Source organism: Penicillium concentricum (assembly GCF_028827145.1).
Source record: "Penicillium concentricum strain IBT 3081 chromosome Unknown utg000004l_segment0_segment0, whole genome shotgun sequence".
Lineage (NCBI taxonomy): Eukaryota > Fungi > Ascomycota > Eurotiomycetes > Eurotiales > Aspergillaceae > Penicillium > Penicillium concentricum.
Window position 1 is genome coordinate 984562 of NW_026622757.1, and position 23117 is coordinate 1007678.

The window sequence follows — 23117 nt, forward strand, 5'->3', positions numbered from 1 at the left end:
TCCTGCAGGACGCGTATGTCACTGGCTTATAAGATGTAAAGCTCCCTAAAGGGTCTCACCTATATTTTGTGCATTATTTATACATTAAACCATGTAGCCGAATATTTAGACCAAATCTCCTCGCTTGAGATATTCTTTGCCTCTATCAATAGCGTGATAGACTCTACCCTATATTAGTATAGCATCACATCCATATTCAACTCATGTTATGACCATCCAATTAGACTATAATAATTATTTTTCATCTCGGCACAATTTTTTTTTCCCTCAATTTAATTCAACTCCCAGCTGTGAATAGTGTACTCCGTGCAAGCGTGTTGAGGGAAGAATGAATCCCTGCACTATATCTAGGTAGCCTTGGAAAGAGCCTCTCACGCTTACTGTGATTTTGTTCTGTGTACCTCCAAATCCTGTCCTCCTCACTATTCCACCGAGAACACAACAATTCATCATCACTTTTCAAAGTCCAGGTGGGTACTACCGATTCCTTTATACTCCACTGTCACAAAGAAAATGAAGATACCCTTCAACCCTAAGACTGGCTTGCGCGCCAGAATGAGCACTACCAATTAAGCAGACTCGGATCCTTGACAGGGTAGACCATATACTGTGCACCAAAACCGTTGAATGATACGCGCTAACCTTCCAATGACTTACAGGCAACCAACCTTGAAGGTCCTTGAGAGCACACAAGAGCGAAACGCACTGCTGACGTCAATCCACAGCACAAAGCGAGATAAACAAAGAGAGTCGTTGGAATCCAATTTATTATCTGTCCAGTTATCTCATTCTAGAGGTTCCTTCCACGCCCCCCATAATAAAGTTCCAAGTTGCTGCAAGGTCGTACGAAACAATCATCAGTCATACACCACACTAGGTCTTAAAAAGCTCCTAGCAGGTCTACGGCACAATCGAACTCCTAGCCTTCTCGGGATCATCTCCCAAGTCTTCCTCCTTGGGGTTGAGCCCGCGGTGAGCAGCAACCTCCTGGAGGTCCGCGTCATGCTCCGCGTCAAAGTTACGACCCAAACGCTCTGGCCCAGCAATTGTAATTATAATAACATAGGCAAATACACATCCCATGAAAATGCAGATGACCTTGCCGTACTCATATCGGTGGGGGGCTTCTTCGGTTGGAGGCAGCGGGAAGCGTTCACCAATGGTTGATTCGATGGTCGAGCTAGCGGAGGAGACCAGATTTCCAAGCTGGTAGGCGGTACCGACGGCGAATGTACGGATAGGTCCTGGCGATAGCTCCATCAGGTGAATGGGAATTACACCCCATGCACCCTGGACCATGAACTGCTCGAAGTAGGCTGCGGCAATGACATTCTTGTTCTCGACAAATGTGTAAGGGTAGAGAAGGGCGCCACCGACGATGGAGATGACGATGATAGAGAAGCGACGACCGAAGATCTGACTGGCCCAGCCGCATAACACGCCACCTGACAAAGCCCCCAGGTTGGCGACGACTTGTGTAACGGTGACTGCATTCTTGGAGAATTTGAATTGGTTCTCCAGCATTGTCGGGTACAGATCCTGAGATCCGTGCGACTGTCTCCTTGTTAGCCTTCTTCCATTAATCGAATAGCAAATAATCCATGTACCATGAAATTGAACCCAGACATAAGCAGAACCAGGTAGACGAGCATCAGCCAATGGCGCTTCAGTGCAACCTTCCCTTCTGACACGAACGACGCCGCAACACCTCCGCGCATTTCCTGTCTTGCTTCCTGACGCCGACGGAAAGTCTCGGTTTCACCTAGGAATAACCGAAAGATAATAATCAAGACGGGTGGGCAAGCTGCAAACCAGTATAGCGGCCGCCAGCCATGCGGGGTCGTATCGACAAGAGCTCTGGCGAAAGCCGTGGCTAGCAGATACCCAAAAGCGTAACCCTGCTGCAAGAGTCCTGAAATGATACCACGGGCTTCGGGCGGGCAATCTTCCAGCGCGGTGGCAGCCGCATTGCCATATAAGCCACCCATGGCAATTCCAAACAAGGCGCGACAAGCCAGGAACTGTTTATAAGTTTGGCAGAAACCGGCGCCGAGCTCGAGGACCACGAAGAGCAATTGGTTGACGATGAAGGGCCATTTACGGCCCCATCGATCAGAGGCAATTCCGAAGGTGATGGCGCCGACGGACCGTAGCATCAGCACTAGGGTGATTCCCCATGTGATGTCGGTTACGGATTTATCGAATGATTTGGCAAGTTCAGAGGTAGTAAGTGAGACGGTAAAAAAGTCGAATGCATCCCAAGACCAGCCTAGAAACGCGACCTGTAGGATTAGGTTGGTTAGCCAATTCTTTTTCCCTTCGCCGTCAACTCTATAGGGATATCGACATACTGTGAAATTAAGCCACTGAGTCTTGTTGAGTAGTGTTAAGGCCTTGAACGGGTTGGGCGCAGGGTTCATCGGAGGCACAAGAGATGAAATACGTGTGGAGATGTAGCGGCCGACACTCATATGCTCGACATCCGGCGAAGGTGTCGCCGCATACTGAGGCTTTGCCTCATCCATGACTGCTAAGGATCCTTGAGCACCCGTGAATAGGAAAGTAAAAGTCTGGCGCAAAGTGCAAAGGAAGAGGAATAAGATAGATCAGACGCCAAAACAAGGGGGTCAGCACAGCTCTAAATACGGCCGATACCCTCCCCCGCCTCTACCGAATCTAGCGGACATCCCGAAAAGGAATCAAATGACCACCGATGTGGTCCCGAATACAGGGATGAGACGTAGTCCTATTCGCTTGCCATGAGGGCTAGTAATCTGGAATCGGGGGAAAAGAGATCCAAGCTCAGTTGCCGATCATACATTTATGGGGTATAGCCCCAGAAAACGTGAGTCCCCGTGGGGAAAGTCGGAAAGTTTCCACTTTGGAGCACAGTATTTCTATGCGGTTAATGCAGGGCACCTTTGTTGATTTCTTTGGAATTCTTTGTTTTCCCATTTAATCTAGATTGGACTTTTGCTTTTTCTAAAAAAGAATTTGCACTCTCAAGTAACTTCGGATACAGCGGATGACTGCATACGGAAAAGTACTCAAAAGACATACTCCGGATTTTCTACTCTGGGGAGATTAAAATGGAGACAAAATGTCAAAATCCCCCCACAATAGCCGTCTCTTTGAATTTCCGGGTCAGCCGTAAGCCCCTCGGTCACCTTCCGTATCTTTCTGCTGATCGTTTTGTGTGCTCAAGGTACAGCCGCTGGGCTTTGAACTTTGAACTTTTCACACAATTTTAGCAGAAACATCTACTTCATCCATATAGATTAACCTCTGATATAGGCAACTCCGAGGACTCAGATGGTATTAACCTTTGAATGATCCCGTTGCTTGGCAGGGCTTCTTTGAAGTAAGACTTTTTTGGGTAGTCTGCCAAGCATTAGAGCGGGACAGTGTGACCATGTTCGGCTCCCCCGGGGCCTCAGAGGATAGGGTTGCCTTCCAAGGTTGCACTCCGTTTTCACATATCCCTTCCTTCGCTTGGCAACTCTAACCTAACTTACGAGCTATGAGACCTTGAAAGCTGGTTCTTGGCTGCAGTGCCAATAAATGCCACGGTATTGGCAAGAAAGCTTTTATCGCCACGCACGGACTCGGATGCTTGGCTAAATTGGGCTGAATTGGGCTGAATCCTTCGCTGTGTTCACTTTGCTATTGGTGTCCATCCTTTTTTTCCCCTCGGGTATTATATTGCGACAACACCATAGGAATCTCCACTTCTCGGGAGTACATGGCCGAATGGGTAAGTTAATATGCCGCTTGGCGGGTCAATTTCCATTTTATCATGAAGCGAGACGAGTATTCCAAAGAAGATAATATTGCTCACTTCTTTCTTCGAATTATCCCAATAGTGAGAGGCTCTTTGAGGTAGCGAGATAGACTAGCCTAAAGTACTGGTATAATCTTGTTTCGGCGGACAAACCGCTTCGTAAAAGCTGCTTTAACGAACATGGATAGATTGCACGGAAAGTGCATTCTTAGGGCATTCCTAGGGCAGAGGATTACCACACTGACTGTCAACGATGTTCGTCTCCAATGTCACTGGTAAGCAGGCTGTGTTTGAAAGGCTTATCTCGAAGTAGTATGTACCAGAGCACCCTTATATATATTGATAGATTTATTATGAAACAAATCATGAGGATACATAGTATTAACTGTTTAAGTATGAAACCTCCAAGTTGGACACTACAGCCAGGGCTATTCTTTTGAACCATTATTCATCTTTTACTACACCCCATACTCATAGTTAGGCTCAAAAAGTTCATGGAGTTCTTGGAAATCCAGTTGAGATTGAAGATTGAAGACCACGATGCACATTTTGGAGTGGGATAGCACCAGTGGAAGTGCTCATGTCCCTAAACAGGACGTTCAAACCCCCATAGTGAAGGTTATAGTGCTGTTCTATTGAAAGCGTTCCAGTGGCCGAAATCACTTCGGACTCATCAAGCACCATCCACTGGATTATACTTGACAGGTGTGAATAGTCGGTCCCTCTCCATGCTGGTAGACGAACACGTTGACTAGTTATTGTTTCAATATCAAGTGGATAATACCACCGAACACCAGGCAGTTGACACATCCAGGCAGTGAACTTTTTGATTAGCATGAAAACTGTTCAAGTTGTGCAAGGAACTGGATATACTACCTCATTATCGCCACTCAAGTCTCTTTAGTCTATAAATATCTACCAAATCAGGAATGCTCCTCGGTTCCCTGCAGCCTGCGGGTCGAGTGTCTTGGCGTTAACTGCCGTTAGCATAGATAGATGCCGAATGTCAAATGTCGTAAAGGACCACAATCAAAGAGATAGACACATACTCATTGGCTACCTAGCTCAGCTGAAGAAATGTTAAGCCACATTCTAAGATGACAAGGAGGCTGTGTTAATTTGAAACGCCTCTGTGAGGCGGTGCTCAATCTCCCGCTCAGCCCGCTTGCCCCGCTGATGCCGTGTATTTATTGTCAGGTCATTCCCAGATCTCACCTTCCTGCCCAGCTCCTAAGTATTTCCTACATACCATCCTAACACTTACCCAACTCTCATCTCTCCCGAAATCAATATGTCGTACGGAGGACCCCCGCAAAACCAATACGGCGGTGGTGCCGGTTACTATGACCAACAAGGCCAAGGATACCCTCCTCAGGGCCATTCTCAACCACAGCAAGGCTATTACCCACAAGAGGTGAGTCTACACACCAATCACATGACATACCGTTGCACAAAACCGAGTCACACAGCGCTCAAACTCTCAACTCTCTCGTACTCGTACTGCGGCCATGCATAACTAACTTTCCGCGCTATAGGGTCAGCAAGCTTACGGTCAGCCCCAATATGGCCAGCACCCAGGACCTTATGATCAACAAGGCGGTCAGGGCTACCCCCCACAACACCAGCAGGGCCAGTACCCTCCCCATGGCAGTCCTGGATACGAACAGCCTCCCCATGATCGCGGTCACTCGCCCTACCCTCCCCAGCAACAGCAGTACCCGCAAAGTGGCGGCGAGAGCTCTGCGTACTATGGCGGTGCACCCCCACACCAGCAACAGCCAGGACAGCCTGGTGCTGTAGGACCGGAGGGCGACAGGGGCCTCGGGTCGACCCTGCTTGGTGGCGCGGCTGGTGGGTTCATGGGCAATAAGCTTGGCCACGGCATTCTCGGTACTGCGGGCGGTGCTGTTTTGGGTGCTGTTGGTATGAACATGGCAACTAATAAGCTGTGAGTCTTGCTTTTTGAGCTATCTTTTTTTGGCCTTTTGGGTTGAGACGAGACTGACTGTTGTGGTATAGTGGGAAGGAAGGCAAGAAACACAAGAAAGAGAAGAAGCATAAGAAGGACAAGAAGCACAAGCGGAAGAGCTCGAGCTCCAGTTCCTCCAGCTCGTCCTCTGATAGCGATTAATTGGTCTCGCCTTTTTCTGGTGTGATTGGTTACCGGGAATGGTTTTATCCTTCACATTTTGTATACCCTGTCTTTTTCTCTACTGCTTTTTCCCGTCCGGTAGCACCCGGCCTGCCTGGGATTTCCTCCTGGGTGATTCAAGGACCTTTATGCGTTACGTCTATCATATGCACTTGTATTCTTAATGAGATGACAGCTCATCAACAAAGTTGAATTATTGAATCATGCGATTATGCCTCAAGTGGTGACATGTCTTGGAGTGCCTATTACCTGCATTTATACCCGATAGAAAGTCTTCGTTTCTTCACAGTGCACTTGCACATGGGAATGACTAGGGCCATGATGGGCATTTCAAATCGTGTAGTATTACATTGGTTAATATTTTGTTATTGAGTGGGTTGATGCGTCTCAGCCTCGTCTTTCTTTGCCTGGATTGACTTTTTGAAAAACGCCTCCGAGTCGATGCGACTGTCTAGATCGAAGCACAGCTGCGGGACTTCTTTTGGTGATTCCCACATAAAGCGCCATTTTTGTGATATCGGATTCCAGTACTGTCGTGGTACAAGAGCAGACAAACGTCTCCATTGACGACGCATGAGTCTGATTGTAATTGTATGTGGCCGACCATTGGCATATTCAGCAAAGGTGGTACCCTTCTCAGGGCCCCTAGCTAGCAACCTGAAGAGCTCACTACCAGGCTCGGTTTCAGACCTGGTCTGGGGAATCTGGGGGTTTAAGCCTCTCCTTTTGACAAGTTCCCATGGTATGGTCCCCGATATGAGTCCCTGAAGCACCTGGAGATCCTTCTCTGGTAATGGCGGGAGGAGACTGCTCAATGTGGCGTTGTACCATTTCCTCCGAATATTTCTCTTCCGAGACTGGCCCAATTCTCTGCCCCAGCTATCCTCCTTGGGGACCGGGGGTTCCAATTGTTTGATCAACGGCCTGATGCGGACTGCTGCAACCACTGTGTTCTGCATTTGAGAGGCTGCGAGGCTCTTCACAATAGCTGGGGGCTCCCAGTCATCACTGAAATCAGCAGGCCGGGAGAGTAGCTCTTTGAGAGCCAAAGAATCATTGGGAATTTCCGGCGTTAACATTTTTGATAGCAGCTCATGTCGCCGTCTCCCAGTGCGACCGTATGACAATAATAACACCTTCTCGAGAGGCCGTGAATAGCCTTCATTTGCTCGTCGTAGAACTGACAACGCGTTTCTTGCCGCATGAACCGCCTGAGGACCAGCCTTCGGGGAACGGGAGGAAGCAATACGATATCGGGAGATGATATGGTCTTTCATGTAGTTGCGGGCGATGGGGTCAGGTAGGTAGGTACATTCGCGCAGCGTAGCGCGAAATAAATGGCGCCATTGCTGTGGTTTTGAGAGGTTGTGTAGCCAATGCTGAGGCTGTGGTCTGGCCATTCGGAATATTTCACTTTAATTGCAATCAAGAAGTGCCCAAAAAAAAGAAACCCCAAAACGGAGAAACGCGAAATCCTTGGCAAAATGCGTGTCACGGGAACTTCGACGCGCCATTTTCGCCGTCTTCCCCCCAAACCCCGCGAACATTGCTTTGCCTTGCATTGAGCCTCGGATATTAATATCTCAATTTCCATTCGATACCTCGTTCGGTCGCTTTGTGGCCTTGAATGGTATTTTGTTTGGCCTGCGGTTTCCCTCCAGAGGGTTAGCCACGCGCCTCCTTGAGCTCGCGTCATTCCAATCGGCATCCGGTATCTCTCTCCTTGCTACTGATTCTACCCCATCATTGCCCGATTTGTTGGCTGACATTTCCTGGAAAGCCCAGCATGTCATACTCACAGGGCAGTGCAGGATCGAATGGAATGGCCTACAACATGTTGAATGCTTCGCAATCCCTTAACTCCACCCCTCGCGCAACTCCTCCACCCCCGAAAGGATCTCAGATGTCCTCTTTCGGTTATCCCAATGGACTGCCACGAAGCTTTAGTGGATACGATGGAGCCAACGACTATGGGTCGGTAATGTCATACCAGGAGGAGTACAAACCACAGATTTACCGAGTTCGTGGTCTTTATCCACACCATAGAGAATGCCACTGACGAGATTCAAATAGGCTGTCTATTCTAATGTCGCTGTCTATGAGATGGAAGTGAATGGTGTCGCTGTGATGAAACGTCGATCCGATTCTTGGTTGAACGCTACGCAAATTTTGAAAGTCGCCGGTGTTGTGAAAGCGAGACGAACGAAAACCCTCGAGAAAGAAATTGCGGCTGGTGAACACGAGAAGGTCCAAGGCGGTTACGGAAAATACCAGGGGACGTGGGTTAACTACCAACGAGGCGTCGACTTGTGTCGAGAGTACCACGTTGAAGAATCACTCCGGCCACTGCTGGAGTACGATATGAGCCCTGACGGCTCCGGAGCTCCTGCCCACGGATCGACGATAGATACACCCACCAAAGAACAAGCAATGGCCGCGCAGCGCAAGCGACTTTACAACGGTGGAGAGAGTCGCAGCGCATCACAGCCGCAGCAGGGAACTTTCTTCCAAAATATCTCACGAACCGCCGCCACCGCTGTTAATGCGCTCAGCAAAGCGCGCTTCGACTCCCCCAGCTCTAACAGTCGTCGACCCAGCATGGCTCGCAAGCCCTCACAACAGATGAACAGCCAGGAATCCGGCCTTGCGTTCAGCAGCCAGCAGAGCATGTACAGCATGTCCGACAGCGGATTTAGCAGCCTACAAAATCGGTACCAGGTGCAAGATGACACCGACGATCTTGCGGAACCTCCACGCAAACGTATGCGCTCTACTTCGCACCAGGGCCCACCTATCGGCCTCACTCGAGAACCATCCAATCTATCCATGCACGAACCTACACCCACAGAACCTAACGACTCCTTTTATCAAGATATGGATCTTCCTCCCCCTCCCATGGATGATGGTTCGAAACGCGGCGTCGAGTCCCTGGCGCCTGCTTCTACCCCACAGAGATTCCAGAAGATGAAGCTCATTATGACATTGTTCCTCGATAAACGAACAAAAGACTTCACGAATCACCCAGCCTTGTTGCAGTTGACCGGGGACGATCTTGAAATTCCCCTTGACGAATACCGAAACAATGCCCTTCACTGGGCTGCGATGCTTGCCCGCATGTCACTGCTCAATGCGCTAGTCGCCAAGGGTGTCAGTATATCGCGAGTCAACGGTGCCGGAGAAACGGCACTGCAAAAGTCCGTGGGCACTCGAAACAACCTCGATTATCGAAGCTTCCCGCGTTTGCTGCAGGTGCTAGCCCCTACCATTGACATGGTGGATTACAGCGGACGTACCATCCTGCACCACATCGCCATGATGGCTGCAACTGGTGGCGGCGGACACGTATCCGCAAAGCATTATTTGGAAGCCCTTCTTGAGTTTATTGTACGACATGGAGGCATCGTTGCAAGTTCGAATGGAGACCATGCGCCAAACGGGAACCCTGGTGGTGAAGTTATCTCTTTGGGACGGTTCATCTCCGAGATTGTCAACCTCCGCGATGATCAGGGTGATACGGCCCTTAATCTGGCTGGACGTGCCCGCTCAGTCCTTGTCCCGCAACTCCTGGAAGTGGGTGCCGATCCTCACATTCCAAACCACACTGGCCTCCGGCCTGCTGACTACGGTGTGGGTGTCGACATGGTCGACGGAAACTCTCAATCTCAGCAACCGGCCAGTCGGAATGACACATTCATTGATCAATTGGCGAAGTCGAAGAAAGAGATTCTCGATGGTAAATGTGTTCCCGCCATTAATCTTGGTTTTTACTAACATTGAATCTAGCGGCAATGTCCCAAATCAGCGCAATGGTCGAGGAAACACTCGGGGGAATTGACCGAGAGTTGGCTTCGAGCTTGACACAAAAACAAGAGAGTTTCGATCACTGGCATACGAAGATTCGCGAGTCTGCTAAAGCTCGGCAGATCGAACAGAAGCAATATGATGAGCTCAGACGCAAGGGTTCTGAGCGCGTGGAGCTAGACCGGCGGATCAAGAATCTGGAGCGGTCATCTGAGGGTCTGTTGGTAACAGTGAAGAACACACCAGGACTGGACGCGAGCAAGACGGTTGTTGTGGGTGATGCCGACAGAGGTTCGGGCGTTGATGTCGCGACATTTGACGCCCTATTCCCCGAGGGCTTCGACCCAGCGTCCGGGTTCTCAGAACAGCAAGCCGCCTTCCTGGCTTCACTGCCAGCAACGGATCTGCTTAGGCGCCAGGCACAATGCTACAAAGAATTCAACGGAGGGATATTAGCTGAAGTCGATGGCTTGAAAGCAAAGAACGCGGTTCTTGGCCAGAACTACCGTCGCATGGTGATGGCATGCACGGGTTGGACAGCGGAGCAAGTAGATGAAGCCGCGGAGGGGCTCACGCAGTGCGTCAAGGAATTGAATGACAATCCCGTCCCCGAGGACGAAGCCATTGAGATCCTGATGCGGGATCGCGGGCAGGACTGGTAGTTTAGTCTTGGTTGTGCTGCATTATTCTCTGAGCGTTTGGGCGGCTTGTTTGGACGGCGTTGCTTCACTTGTATCCAAATACCCTGGTGGCATGCATCCATGCCCGTTGGCACATGTCTTGTTATTTATGAGAAATGCAATTGTACACTTCAGTCTTGGCTGCATGAGTAGGCTAAATGTTGTGAGATTAGCCGGTTGAACTACTGGGCTTGGTGGCTTGAAGCCCCCTGTTAGTTGCCAAGCTAGACATTTACCCCATCCCCCGCGTTTTGCTTGCTGGACTTTGGGATAAATAGCCTGCTACGGATAAGTATAAGTACTTATAGTCATGCGTAGCACCTCCTAACTTGTCTTTGTAGGCATTATTGTAGCTTTTGACAATTGTCTTTACATCATTGAATCAACAATATGGCTACCGGCTTCCTACGCGTAAAGGGCGATACTATCGTCGATGGGAATGGAGAGAGGGTTGTCATGCGAGGAGCTGCTCTTGGAGGATGGATGAAGTATGAAGACTATCAATTCGCCATATATTTCCCTGTTGTTGAACTGACATATCGTCTTGAAGTATGGAGAATTTCATCACAGGCTTCGCAGGCCACGAAGCCCAACACCGCGCCGCCATGCGTCGAGTCCTAGGACAAGAGAAATATGAATTCTTCTTTGATAAATGGCTCGAGTACTTCTTCACCGACGCAGATGCCAAATTCTTCGCCGAGCTAGGACTGAACTGTCTGCGTCTGCCTTTCAACTACCGCCACTTCGAGGACGATATGAATCCCCGCGTGCTGAAGGAATCAGGGTTCAAACACTTGGACCGAGTCGTCGACCTGGTCAGTATTTTGCATATCTTTACATGCAGTCCTTGGTGTTAGGAAATATACTAATCACAATGACCCTATAGTGCGCGGCACATGGTATCTATACTATCCTGGACATGCACGCCGTCCCCGGTGGCCAGAACCCAGACTGGCACTCCGACAATCCCACTGGCTATGCCGCTTTCTGGGATTACAAGGACCACCAAGACCGGACTATTTGGCTCTGGGAGCAGATCGCCACCAGATACAAGGACAATCCTTGGGTTGCTGGGTACAACCCGCTCAACGAACCATGCGATCCTGAGCATGTGCGGCTACCCGCATTCTATGCCCGTGTTGAGAAGGCGATTCGCAATATTGACCCGGATCATATCCTGTGGCTAGATGGGAATACGTTTGCGATGGAATGGAAGGGATTCGACGAGGTGTTGCCGAACTGCGTGTATGCCATGCATGATTACTCGGTGGGCTCCCCATTCCTTTCCGAGCCCGTGACAACAGTGTAACGTTCTAACCCGATCTAATGTGTAGTCAATGGGCTTCCCCACCGGCGATCGCTACAAGGGCACAGCCGAGCAAAAAGAACGCCTTGAAAGCGTGTACCTGCGCAAAGCGCAGTTCATGAGCGAGAACAAGACCCCCGTGTGGAACGGGGAGTTCGGGCCCGTCTATGCGGACCAGGTATTCGACGTCGATGCCGAGACTGTTAACCAGGAGCGATACAACCTCCTCGGTGATCAGCTGCGCATCTACGACAAGTATAACATCAGCTGGTCGATCTGGCTCTACAAGGACATTGGTCTACAGGGTATGATCTATACAAATCCCGAGAGCGAGTGGAACAAGACGCTCAAGCCTTTCCTGGACAAGAAGAGGGACTTCTGGCTGGATAAATGGGGCCGTCGGCCTAAGGCTGAGCCCGAGGCGGCTTTGAAGCCATTGCTTGAGTGGATTGACCGTGTTAGTCCTACTGCGAAGGATACTTATCCCACTTCGTGGAATACGGAGTTGCATGTCATGCGAAATGTGTTTTACACTTTCTTGGCGGCTTCGTTTGTGGATGAGTTTGCTGAATTGTTTAGAGGAAGTAGCGAGAAGGATCTGGAAGAGTTGGCTAGGAGTTTCCACTTTGAAGGTTGTGTGCAGCGAGAGGGTTTGAATCGTATACTCAAGGACCACGCACATTCGTCTCATTGAGCCTAAGCAAGAGTCGGCTTGATATAGCATACTATAATAAATTGCAATTGATGACAGATTCCGGTACCCTAGAGCGTTGAGAGAAGTTAGATTAATAATAGAAGTGATGCTCTATAAGCAGAGTGTGGAAATAATTTCCGTTCCTGGAAATATTGCGGTTTCTCCCAAATACCACGCACTCTTGTTATCCACACACTATCGATAAGCAGAAAAATCGAAAAAGATCGCGGGGCACATTCTCGACTTCAAGATCATTAAAGGTTACTGGAGGGATTCAAGATGGCTGAATCTCCTGTGTACCCGTCCAATCTGGACAGCATCTTCGATGCCGCATCTCCTCTCAAAGACCGCATCGATCCCATCCGATTGACGTCAGACAACATCGTCCCGATCTTCAACCTGCCCCTCACTCACAAGGTGCTGGGCCACGATGCCTCAGAAGAGTCTCTTGCACAGGTTGCAAGCGGCGAGATCTCATATACAACCTTTGTCGCCGACCAGGCCCGCGCCGCTCTCCAGTCTACCGATGACTTGACCACGGAACAAAAACAATCGCAACTCCTACACCTTGGACTAGCAGCCTTGTTCGGCTTCCTACAGTCTAACGTCACCGGTCCTCCCCTCGAATTCAGCTCGCCCGAAGTTGTACTGCCCTCTGCTCTGCGAACCGAACCCACAACCCTCAAAGCCGTGCGGGCAAAGATCATCCGTGACCTAACCCTGGATGGAGAATATGCCTACAAGCTCACACCCAACCCGGAATTGTTTGCTGTCGCCAAGGCTCTGCTGGCCGATGCTAGCAGCGATGGACCGCTTGTCGCAAAGACTGCGCGTATGCGTACCAACTTCCTTCACCAAAAGATGCTTTCGGAGGTCACGAGTACTCTCCAGGATGTGATCTACAAGGATGTTGAGATCCTGGCCAAGGCTGAGTTGAACTCAGACGAGAGGAGTCGGTTCCTGCTGGAAAGGGCCACTATCCACACACACCATGGATTCGATGTCAAGGCACGGGAAGATATTGATCAGGCGGCCAAGGTACGGAGGTTCGAGTTTGCGTTGACCGGAAAGATGGGCAAGCGCACAAAATTCCAAGACCGTGATATCAGTCAGCTGGTCGTGTTGGCTAAGAGTGCTGATGAGACGTCACAATCTTCGGAGCCTTCTGGGCCTAAGAACCTGAACTTGGACGACGACACCCTTCTCGAGGCTATCTCTTTCTCTGACCAAAAGCCCGACGAACAATCCCTGGCAATCCAAGATAAGGTTTCCGCAACTTTGGATGCCATTGATGCCAACAACCAGCCAATTCTCAACCCCGTTGACTCTGCTCTCCTACTCGCACTCGCATCTGCCATTACTAACACCTCGCCTGAGAACGGCCTCACCCGAGAGGAAACAAACCCCTATGCCACTCGAGTTCTCGATGGCGGCAGCTCCAACTGGCAGATCTATACCCAAGCACTTCTGGTCCGCAGTCGGGTAGAGGGTTACCGCTCCCGTACTGTTGAGAGAGCCGTGCTGCAGATGCAGGCTTTGGTGGATCAGGTCATTGCGGATACCGCAACTAGCGATGACGCAGCTCAGAACGAATCAGGCGATCCGACGACTTTCCTGCCACGCCCTGAGCAGTCTGAGTCTGCCCCCGCCGCTGACCGACTCGAGCACATCTGGATCTTAAACTTCTCAACACGCTGGAGCCTCGAGGCCGAGCTTGCCAAGCGCTGGGTTGATCTCGGTGGTCTGCGCACCGCACTCGAGATCTACGAGAGACTACACATGTGGGCTGAGGCCGCGCTTTGCTATGCCGCCACCGAGCGTGAAGGTAAGGCGAAGAACCTCATCCGCCGCCAGCTTTACCAGGCCACCGGCCCAGATGAAAATGACGAAAATGAGGAATTCAACGGACCAGAGCGCTCACCATTACCCGTTGATGCACCACGCCTGCTCTGTATCATGGGAGACATCGACAAGGACGAAAAGATGTACGAGCGCGCATGGGAAGTCTCCGGGGAACGATACGCCCGCGCCCAGCGGTCCCTGGCTCGCCATTATCTCACCTCCACACCACCGCAATTGGAAAATGCCGAGATAGCCTATAAGAAGAGTTTGCACATCAACCGGCTGAACCAGGGCGCATGGTTCGCTCTCGGTTGCGTGCAGCTCGAGCTCGAGAAATGGCAAGAAGCAACCGATACCTTCACCCGCACTGTTCAACTCGACGACACAGACGGTCAGGCCTGGAGTAACCTTGCCGCTGCGATGCTGCGCATGCCCGACACAGAGCCTGCCCCCGAGGTGATCGACGAGTCCACCGGCGAGGTCTCGGTCGCCGAAGTTGACCCCCACAGGCGCAAGCGCGAGGCCCTATCAGCGCTCCAGCGCGCAGCCCAACTCAAGGGCACTGATGCCCGCATTTGGGACAACGTCCTGACTGTCGCAGCATCAATCCCGCCGCCGGCAACACCATTCCGCGATGTGATCACCGCGCAGAAGCGCATTATCGAGCTCTCTGGCACGAAGAAGGGCGAGAAGTGCATTGACGTGGCGATCCTGGGCATGCTCGTTGACTTCCTGAACGTGGCATTCGAGTACGAGGAGTTGCTTATCCGCTCTGATGATCCATCTGAAGCCCCGATTGTTCGTACCGGTACTATTCCCGGCCAGATCATCTCGCTGGTTGATCAGAATGTCGTCCCACTTATCACGCACTCTTCGATACTGTGGCAGATTGTTGCCCGCGTTGAAGTCTTCCGTCATCGGCCTTCTAAGGCGTTCGAGTGTCATGAGAAGGCGTGGCGTGCTACTATTGCTGCCAATGCTCAGGGTGCTTTCCAGATGGGCGATGAGAAGCCCTGGCTTGAGGTTGTTCGGGCTACAGAGAAGCTTGTGAGAGATGGTTATGCTAAGTTTGGTCCTATGGACCGTGAAGATCAGAAGGTTGAGGGCGACCAAGAGGCTCAGCTTGTTGCGAAGGACTGGCGGTTCAAGGCTCGTAGTGCCGTGAGAGGAATCATGGGCAAGGGCAAGGACTTCTGGGATGGCACGGAAGGCTGGGACCGCTTGAAGCAGTTGCAGGCTGAGGTTACCGGCAATTAGTACATACAACCCTTGATGCTGTTTATGAATCATAGAGATTAGCTCGCTGTGCAAATGTTTACAAAAGTCATATACCAAGTTCAACGTTATCCAAATCTCCTTGTGTTGATTGATAAATCGAGGTTATCCAAACCCGTGTATAGCTAGAGTCATAAGATCATTGGAATCATTTTGATTCTAATTTCCTCTTGACCATCCCGCAGAAGCTCTCGAATAAGACGGTGTCGGTCCCCTGCGCCCAGCGGACTAAAACCTTGACCTCTTTCTCATCTGGTTTCTGCCCCCGGACCAGCCGTATCTGCAGACGTACTCCCAGCGCCACCTGGGCCGGAATCACCTTCAATTTAGCCGCTTCCTCACCAGCCATTTTCATCTTCCGGCGAGCGAATCTTGACCACACATTCTCAGCAGCGAATCCCGTCCCCGCAGAACGGGCCTGATCCCAAGACCAAAACCAAGGCAACGAGCTAAGTTCTGCATTTATAGTAGCAGTGGCCGTGTCAATCGATGTGTCAGGTGGTAGCGTGAATGTGTAATCTGAAGGGAAAGGCAAATGACTTTTCGGGCAGCCGGGGATTCCACGTGCAACATTCTAGATCAGCAGTTAGACGTGGCACATATAACACAAGCTTGAAGTGAGTAAAATGTGGTAAAGTATGACTTACCATGGCAGGCCTTCTGTCTCCCCATGACCACGCCACAGCCCAGCGCTTCGTCTTGCTTCCCTGCTCAAACTCGGTGACTGCAAAATTGTGGTTCTCGTGCTTGATCAGGGTCTCCACGAGTATGTTGATACTGCTTAGTTTGCCGAGCATGGATGTGTACCACTGGACCCGGTCGCGCAGTTGCAGACTCTCGTCGATCATTTTCTTAACGAAAGCTACTTCTCCGCCGTTGGTCACCATTTCGACTTCGACGCCAGTGCAGGCCTTCATATAGGTTAGTACGGTAAGGCGAAGAGGTGAAATGTGATGAGAAGTAAACAGCTATTAACACTCACCGAAAACGGATCTCGTTCTTTCTGCTCGGCAGATTTGTTGAGCTCATATGATGAGGCGTAAAAGGGCGGGTTACACATAGTGAAGTCGAGACTAGTGAATAGTTAGGTAGAATTCTAGCAAGTCTTAACTCGGAGACTCACGTTTGACAACCTAGCTTCTCTAACGGGAAGAGCGGTCCGTCGGGGTCGGAATGTAAGATCCGAATTCGTGATTCGAGATTGTTGAGAGCGACATTATGCTGGGAGGTGCGGATATTGTTCGAGTCGATGTCTGTCGGGTTGATCAGTAAATGCTGAAGATACTTGGATTTCAGTACGTACCTGTTGCTACAAAGTTCCACCGCGGCCGTGTCGCACAACCCAGCAGGGGGTAGATACCGATACATCCCGTTCCGCTTCACTTTGTCAGAGATGATTCAGAGATACGAGTGGGACTCAATACGTACATGTCGAGGCCGACGACCTCCCGATCTCGGTCGTACCCCTCATGCAGTCCTCCAGCGCTAGAGTCGAGGAGGTCCTGCAGCCAGAGGATGTAGTTGAGTCTATAGTACATGTCAGACACATGCGTGTAAGGTCCAAGCCGTCATTCGGGACGACATACCTATTCGGTACCTGAAAATCAAGTCAATACATGTTTGTCAAATAAGTTCAGAATCTCCATACCGGTGGACATAGTCGATCCTCGGGGATCTCAACTTTCAGGTGAAAATCTTGTTGCAGGAGAGTGGTGGTAAGTTGTCTGTATGACGCCAATCAGATCCACTCTCGGGATATCAGATATTAGAGTCCTCCGACTTACCGGACAGCGGCTGGATCAGTAAAGTTCAGTTGGCCGTTTGGTGTCAAGCTGGGCTCAATTAGGACTAGTCTGTTTGTCTGAGCAGAGGCGGTTTCACGTACTGATTGGCGAAATCGCGCGATTGCAGCGCCAAGGCTGCAAAATCGATGTCATTTTTGTAGAGGCTTCGCGCAGATTCCATGGTCAGTACTGGGATTACTCTGTGGAGGTGATCGGTACTTGAGTTTATTAGAATTGGAATGTGGTTGGTTATGAAGAAAGCAAAGTCCACGGCGCAAGAGGGAAGTTGATGTTGGCAACCTTGGAAGTGACTACGGACGACGAAAGCGGCCATGTGGAATTTGGACCGACGTTACGGCCCAGACGACACATGTAGACATGGCCTTGTGCAAAAAGAACATTGTAAATATGCCAAAATTAAACGGCTATCCAGAGGTACCTATAATATTCAAGGATTATCTTTGCGTAGATATATCCAAAAACCAAATAATTGCCAGTAAATGAGAAGTGAAACCATATAAGCACCGCACATACATACACCGGACGTTAGGCCATGATGGCTTTCCCTTTTTTTATTGATGGCCTCTTTTTATCACTTAGCACGATCCGGTTAGTATATAAGCGGAAGATTTCCTCACTGAGCGTCACCTAGCACTCTTAACCGCCACCCCCTTTCCCTAAACGACAATTTCCTCTCTTACTAGATCGACTAAATCTACGCGGGGACTCCTCTTGGAATCTTAGGATCCAGTCTAGATAGGGCTGAATGTCAAGGCCCAATAGAGCAAAGATACCCACTATGATCCTACGTGTATCGCTAGATCTTTGTATAACGTGAAGATCCATTGTTAGCTTTGGATTGATCGCAAGGCAGAATGCAGTTCTCGTAACAGGTATAACAAATTAATTTCCAAGAGGCGGATCAAAACTACAGCTAAATAATGATAGTAAGGTAATTCAGTGCGAAAGGTTTGCAGGTAAAAAAAAAAGAGTGTCGGTCTCTTCATAAACCCAATATGAGCATCCGGTCACTCCATCGAATACGGGGAGTGATTCTTCTACGTGCCAACAACCCAGTCAAGATCTTCTTGCTTCTGGCTAGGTTCTTGTTTCTGGCTAGGTTGCTGCTTTGTTTCGGGTTGCTGCTTTGTTTCGGGTTGCTTTCCCTGGTGGTGTGGCCATCCCCAAAGGCGGTGTTGCTTCGGAGGCGCAACATTCTCTGTATGCCATTGTTATGATACTATATCAGGCGCAAAAGACGAGAAAGTGACATTGTACCATTTGCTACACCAGCGAAGGCCTCATTCACGTGAGATTCAGGCTGGGTAGACACGGGCTTCTGATTTAGTGGCTCTTGCTCGGGAGGCTTTGCTGCGCTAGGGGCATCAGGGGATTTGGGTACATCCGTTGAGTCGGTTGAGCTTCGGCGACGGTGGAACGCGTCAGATGCTCTGCGGACGAATTCTGACATGGTGAATATAATTGTTTCTGATAAAATATATTCGAATGATTTGACGAAAGGTGTCTGTCGACAGATTATGAGAATTTTGCTCCCTAAAGCCCTCTATATAGTTGAGCCATAGTAGGGTTGATGACGTCATACGGCCCTATTAGGAAGGTCTTGTGATCACTTTGTCATGATGTTGGAGATAAAGCGAATAGTTAGGATCGCCACTATGGCTATTAAATAGATTGAACGGTAGGTGAGATCATGACAGTACAAAAGAGTCATAATTCGTGTTCCGTAGTAATTTTGCCTCGTGAGGAGTTTCGTATAGTAGAGGGGTTTATGGAACCATGGGAATAGAAGGTCTCTCTGTCTTGAAAGATTCATCGATCAGTAAGATCAATTTATATCTGCAATAGGACATATGCTATGAAACACTCAGTGAACAGGACCCCGAGCGCCCTCATAAAGCGACGGTACCCCAATCGGGCAAGTCGCGGCCACGGCATAAAATCCGGGACATACAGGTACTTTTTGCTAAACCAAAATCGTCAAGTCGTGATAGGCTTCCGTGCCCAACTATGTACTCTCCCCCCTTATATTTCTAATTTCACCATTTTCAATCGTCTTCTTTCAAATCGAGTTTTCCTTGTTTTGAATGCGCTCTTGCCGCTCAAGACGCCATCCATATCCCCACTTCATCTCAACCATGAGAAGAGGGACCATCACAATCGTAATGCCAGCGAGCATGAGAAATGCAAACTCGGCAGTGAGAGCATCAATGATGGGCTGAACAGCCGCAACACCAGCAGCACCAATCAAACATCTCATCAAGTTGTTGACTGCGGTTGCGCTGGCACTAGCACCGGGGTACAAGTCAATAACGAGAGCGCTATTAATGGTGAAGATAGCGGTGGAGCCATAGGCGATGATAAACTGCAGGATAATTGGGACGGCAAGATGTGTACGGAGGGACACTCCGTAGACAGCGACACAGACAATGAAGATAGCAGTGATCCACCAAGTGTTGCGCATGCGGGCGTACTCGATAGGGAAGTCGGGGTGGCTCTTTAAGTTGATGCGAGTATCAATGGGGAGGTTGTGCCGCTGGCAGTATTCGCGCTCCGTTCGCTTGTGGTTGAAGTCCATTAGGTATCCAATTGTGTAGGAGCCAGTCATGCATCCGAAGCCATTGCCGAGGAAGGTCAGGCCGACTTCCAGTGAGTTCAGGCCGTATTTTTCTTCGAACAGGGCAGATGTAGAGGAGGTTACCATCGACCAGACTGTGTACACCATGCTGCCAAATAACAGGGTGATGAAGACATCCTTTTCGGCTAGGAAGCCGAGGGGTGCTAGCACGGTCTTGATGGTCACCTTGGTCTTCTTTCCGGATGGGGTTGAGTCTTCTTGTGCGTTCTTCTGTCCGCAAATGTAGTAGATGATTGGCTTGTGGATGCCTTTGAGGGGAACGGTGCCGTTGCCAGCGATAGTTCGGAGTGTTTCGGGGAGGAAGAACATAATAGAGAAAAGACTGATTCCGGATGCAATAGCCAAGAACCAGAAGATAGACCGGAACCCAAGGTACTGAGAGAGAATTCCACCGAATACTGGTCCAATTCCCTGGCCCAACATGCGGACTGGATAATGTTAGATTGAAACATAGGACATTTGGGTAGCGGGTTACTTACCACCACCAAAGATTCCAATCAGACTGCCTCGCTCCGCTGAGGTAGTAATATCACCAATGACACCGGCACCTATATAAGTTAGTTAAGATACAAAATAAGGAGGGTTAATGGATCATACCAATTGAGATGGTGGCCGCACTTCCGGCAGCCTGCAGTGCTCGGAAAGCCATAAGTTCACCATAGTTGGTAGAAACGGCCAAAGCAATGTTCGAAATAATGTAGACAGCAAATGTTCCAATGAAAATCACACGACGGCCCAACACATCTGAGAAAGAACCCCAAAAGCTCGGGGCGAGACCTTGGACAATCATGTATATCGTGATAGTTAAGCTAGCTAAAGACATTGAGACATTGAGTTCCTGTATTGAAGTTAGCAAGAAATGGCAATACATATGACACGAGTCGACTAACCTCTGCAACATCTGTAAGCGCAGGGAAGTAGATGTTTGAAGATAACGGGGAGAAGATGGCAGCCAGGGAGACGATAATGACCATCAACAACTTGCGAGATCGAGGGAACACATGATATGGTGGTGATAGCGGGGTTTGGCTTTCAAGACTAATTGACTCTGCTGGTGTTGATGGTATTGAGAGGTCTTTCTCATCCCGAGGCGAGAGATTAGGGCTCGAGTTGACCAAGTTGTTAGTGACCTCAGGGTTCCTGAGGGTTTCTGTTGAACTGAACTGGGACAAAGTCATGGTGAAAAATTCTTATAAAATATGAAGACAAGTCTGAATATATCAACAGACACAACCTATTGACAATAGAAGAGAAATTATGGCTTCATTCGGCCCAGACAGCTTTAGATATCTAGAAAGATCAACAATGGAATGGAGGCACCCTTTTGTATTTCAATTCCAGCAATAAGCCCCTATAGCGCCTATTCAAAAATACAAACAAAATATTAGGCAGGCCCATGCATCTGAGAGTCAACTAAACGTGCTCCACAGTGGGTTCGACCAGGGACTATCCCCTTGATGGTAGAGAGACGGATAAGACAAATCTGGTAAAACCGAGGTCGCTCAATTCGACACGTACGGGCCATGATCCGCACTTGGAATACTCAAGGCTCTAGTACAGAATTCCCACAAGTTATAGCATAGCTTATTTCTCTGGTGCGGGCTGGCTGAGTGTCTATTATTATATCAGGTCTACGCCTCGAAGGCTGACGTCTACCCCAGGGAAAGCACATTCCTGAGCTCCCCACGAGTGATTCAGGGCCTGCTTGACTATGGGTGAACAGTGATGCCTAAACTGGGAAGGCGCACGCCAGTGGCCACTTTGGAATTCCTTCCGGTCTTCATACACGCGTGTACGATGGAATCGATCTACACAGCATGTGCAGCACGCAAGCCCGGTTTCACCCTCAAGATCTACAATCGGAGAAAAGATGTCGAAAAAGTCTGTTCAACACTTGCATACACTCGCTCGGTTCGGCTCCGAAGCATCTTTCATGTCCTAAAGGTCCCGAAATTCTGCAGGATCAGGGATGTATGATAAGCTGGTTAACCAATCCACTAATAGTCTCCAATCCATGTCTTGCCAAAGCGGATACATATCTCGGTAATAGGGAAAGAGAAGGTGAAATCCGATTTCTGTTCCAGGGTCTCATTTTCTCCACGTGTGAATATCAGCCATTGTGATAGCTATCCGTCAAGCAAATGCCAAGCTTCGTCATTTGCCCTGGTCAATATTGATACAGAGGAGATTATTGGACAGAATGTGCCATTGACTTACGTGTGCGTTCCCCCTTGATAGATCTGTATAGGGGATACTGGCCCTTGCTGCTCAAGAGTCACCAATCGGGACCCGCAAAGGGGGGACTGAGTACTCCATACAAGGTTTAGCATCACATCCAATGACGATATATATAATTCCAGATAAGTGATGCCCATGCAGCTACATTACCAAACATATATGGATAGGAGAAAGAATGCGTCCAAGACTTTCTCTCCTGGGACAAAGTTTGCGCTAGAAAGGAGATGATCGACAGATTGAACGGCTTCTATGGAGTGCAAGGTACGTAGGTGTACTACATACATCCGTACTATATACTATGCACAAATGGTGCCAATCTTTATGTCGATCAGACCCACAAGACGCCCCCCTGTGCAAGCTTTTCTAAATATTCTTTTATAGCTTAGTAGAACGTACATTTAATCTTTGTATCTGACTCCACTGATGCGCCACGCGCAACACCCTTAGGATTCCTAGCGGAGCCGCCAAGATCTCGTCATCGTCTACGATTGATCAGTGACTCGCACATCGCTTCGCAATTGAGCATCTTCGGGGTGTTTTTCTATGTCGGTCCCAACCTTCAACTCGGTTAAGGCTGTACAGGGCTGTCTACCCTATAAGGCTGATACAGTTTCCCATAGCAACTTGATAGACCTCAATCTTGATGCCCAATGCCAAGCTTCTAGTTTCACGGCGAAAATGGTCTCGTATCAACCTAACCGCCACACCCAGAGGATGCCGATCCTCGGGTACCCGATACCATCTCCGTTACGGAGTAGTGCACGTTGGATGGTTTCATTCGTAGATTGGCCCGACATCACAACCCGATGAAGATGCGATACCCACACTTCCAAGCAATATAGGGGTCTGGGCCCCTCGGCTAGAGTAGGGTTCCAGTTTGATTTCCAAGCCTTCCGTGTCGTATCATA

General features: G+C 49.5%; 9 protein-coding genes across 9 annotated transcripts; 4 read left to right on the forward strand and 5 right to left on the reverse strand.

The window, feature by feature from the left end:
- Positions 1-900: 900 nt before the first annotated feature.
- On the reverse strand, positions 901-2525 carry N7517_009314 (sugar transporter family protein; the record flags this gene model as incomplete). The annotated part of the gene is made up of 3 exons (XM_056727037.1): positions 901-1554; positions 1608-2282; positions 2352-2525. 3 exons carry the CDS (start codon positions 2523-2525, stop codon positions 901-903), a joined length of 1503 nt encoding a protein of 500 aa, XP_056575609.1.
- Positions 2526-5072: 2547 nt separating this feature from the next.
- N7517_009315 (putative glutamine-serine rich protein MS8) lies at positions 5073-5912 on the forward strand (the record flags this gene model as incomplete). The annotated part of the gene is made up of 3 exons (XM_056727038.1): positions 5073-5195; positions 5317-5729; positions 5801-5912. The coding sequence occupies 3 exons, from the start codon at positions 5073-5075 to the stop codon at positions 5910-5912; spliced, it is 648 nt and encodes a 215-aa protein (XP_056575610.1).
- A 386-nt stretch (positions 5913-6298) lies between these two features.
- On the reverse strand, positions 6299-7333 carry N7517_009316 (uncharacterized protein; the record flags this gene model as incomplete). Its single annotated transcript, XM_056727039.1, has 1 exon — positions 6299-7333. The coding sequence occupies one exon, from the start codon at positions 7331-7333 to the stop codon at positions 6299-6301; it is 1035 nt and encodes a 344-aa protein (XP_056575611.1).
- A 386-nt stretch (positions 7334-7719) lies between these two features.
- Positions 7720-10396, forward strand: N7517_009317 (putative APSES transcription factor (MbpA); the record flags this gene model as incomplete). Its single annotated transcript, XM_056727040.1, has 3 exons — positions 7720-7953; positions 8007-9666; positions 9717-10396. The coding sequence occupies 3 exons, from the start codon at positions 7720-7722 to the stop codon at positions 10394-10396; spliced, it is 2574 nt and encodes an 857-aa protein (XP_056575612.1).
- A 408-nt stretch (positions 10397-10804) lies between these two features.
- Positions 10805-12414, forward strand: N7517_009318 (glycoside hydrolase family 5 protein; the record flags this gene model as incomplete). The annotated part of the gene is made up of 4 exons (XM_056727041.1): positions 10805-10902; positions 10965-11229; positions 11301-11681; positions 11749-12414. The coding sequence occupies 4 exons, from the start codon at positions 10805-10807 to the stop codon at positions 12412-12414; spliced, it is 1410 nt and encodes a 469-aa protein (XP_056575613.1).
- A 279-nt stretch (positions 12415-12693) lies between these two features.
- On the forward strand, positions 12694-15513 carry N7517_009319 (Glycoside hydrolase superfamily; the record flags this gene model as incomplete). The annotated part of the gene is made up of 1 exon (XM_056727042.1): positions 12694-15513. One exon carries the CDS (start codon positions 12694-12696, stop codon positions 15511-15513), a length of 2820 nt encoding a protein of 939 aa, XP_056575614.1.
- Positions 15514-15679: 166 nt separating this feature from the next.
- N7517_009320 (DUF890 domain protein) lies at positions 15680-17496 on the reverse strand (the record flags this gene model as incomplete). The annotated part of the gene is made up of 10 exons (XM_056727043.1): positions 15680-16105; positions 16179-16442; positions 16514-16604; positions 16655-16784; positions 16835-16908; positions 16960-17058; positions 17118-17128; positions 17180-17255; positions 17316-17363; positions 17417-17496. The coding sequence occupies 10 exons, from the start codon at positions 17494-17496 to the stop codon at positions 15680-15682; spliced, it is 1299 nt and encodes a 432-aa protein (XP_056575615.1).
- Positions 17497-18373: 877 nt separating this feature from the next.
- N7517_009321 (uncharacterized protein) lies at positions 18374-18786 on the reverse strand (the record flags this gene model as incomplete). The annotated part of the gene is made up of 2 exons (XM_056727044.1): positions 18374-18534; positions 18594-18786. 2 exons carry the CDS (start codon positions 18784-18786, stop codon positions 18374-18376), a joined length of 354 nt encoding a protein of 117 aa, XP_056575616.1.
- Positions 18787-19395: 609 nt separating this feature from the next.
- On the reverse strand, positions 19396-21149 carry N7517_009322 (Major facilitator superfamily domain general substrate transporter; the record flags this gene model as incomplete). Its single annotated transcript, XM_056727045.1, has 4 exons — positions 19396-20399; positions 20451-20519; positions 20569-20809; positions 20862-21149. The coding sequence occupies 4 exons, from the start codon at positions 21147-21149 to the stop codon at positions 19396-19398; spliced, it is 1602 nt and encodes a 533-aa protein (XP_056575617.1).
- Between the last annotated feature and the right edge of the window lie 1968 nt (positions 21150-23117).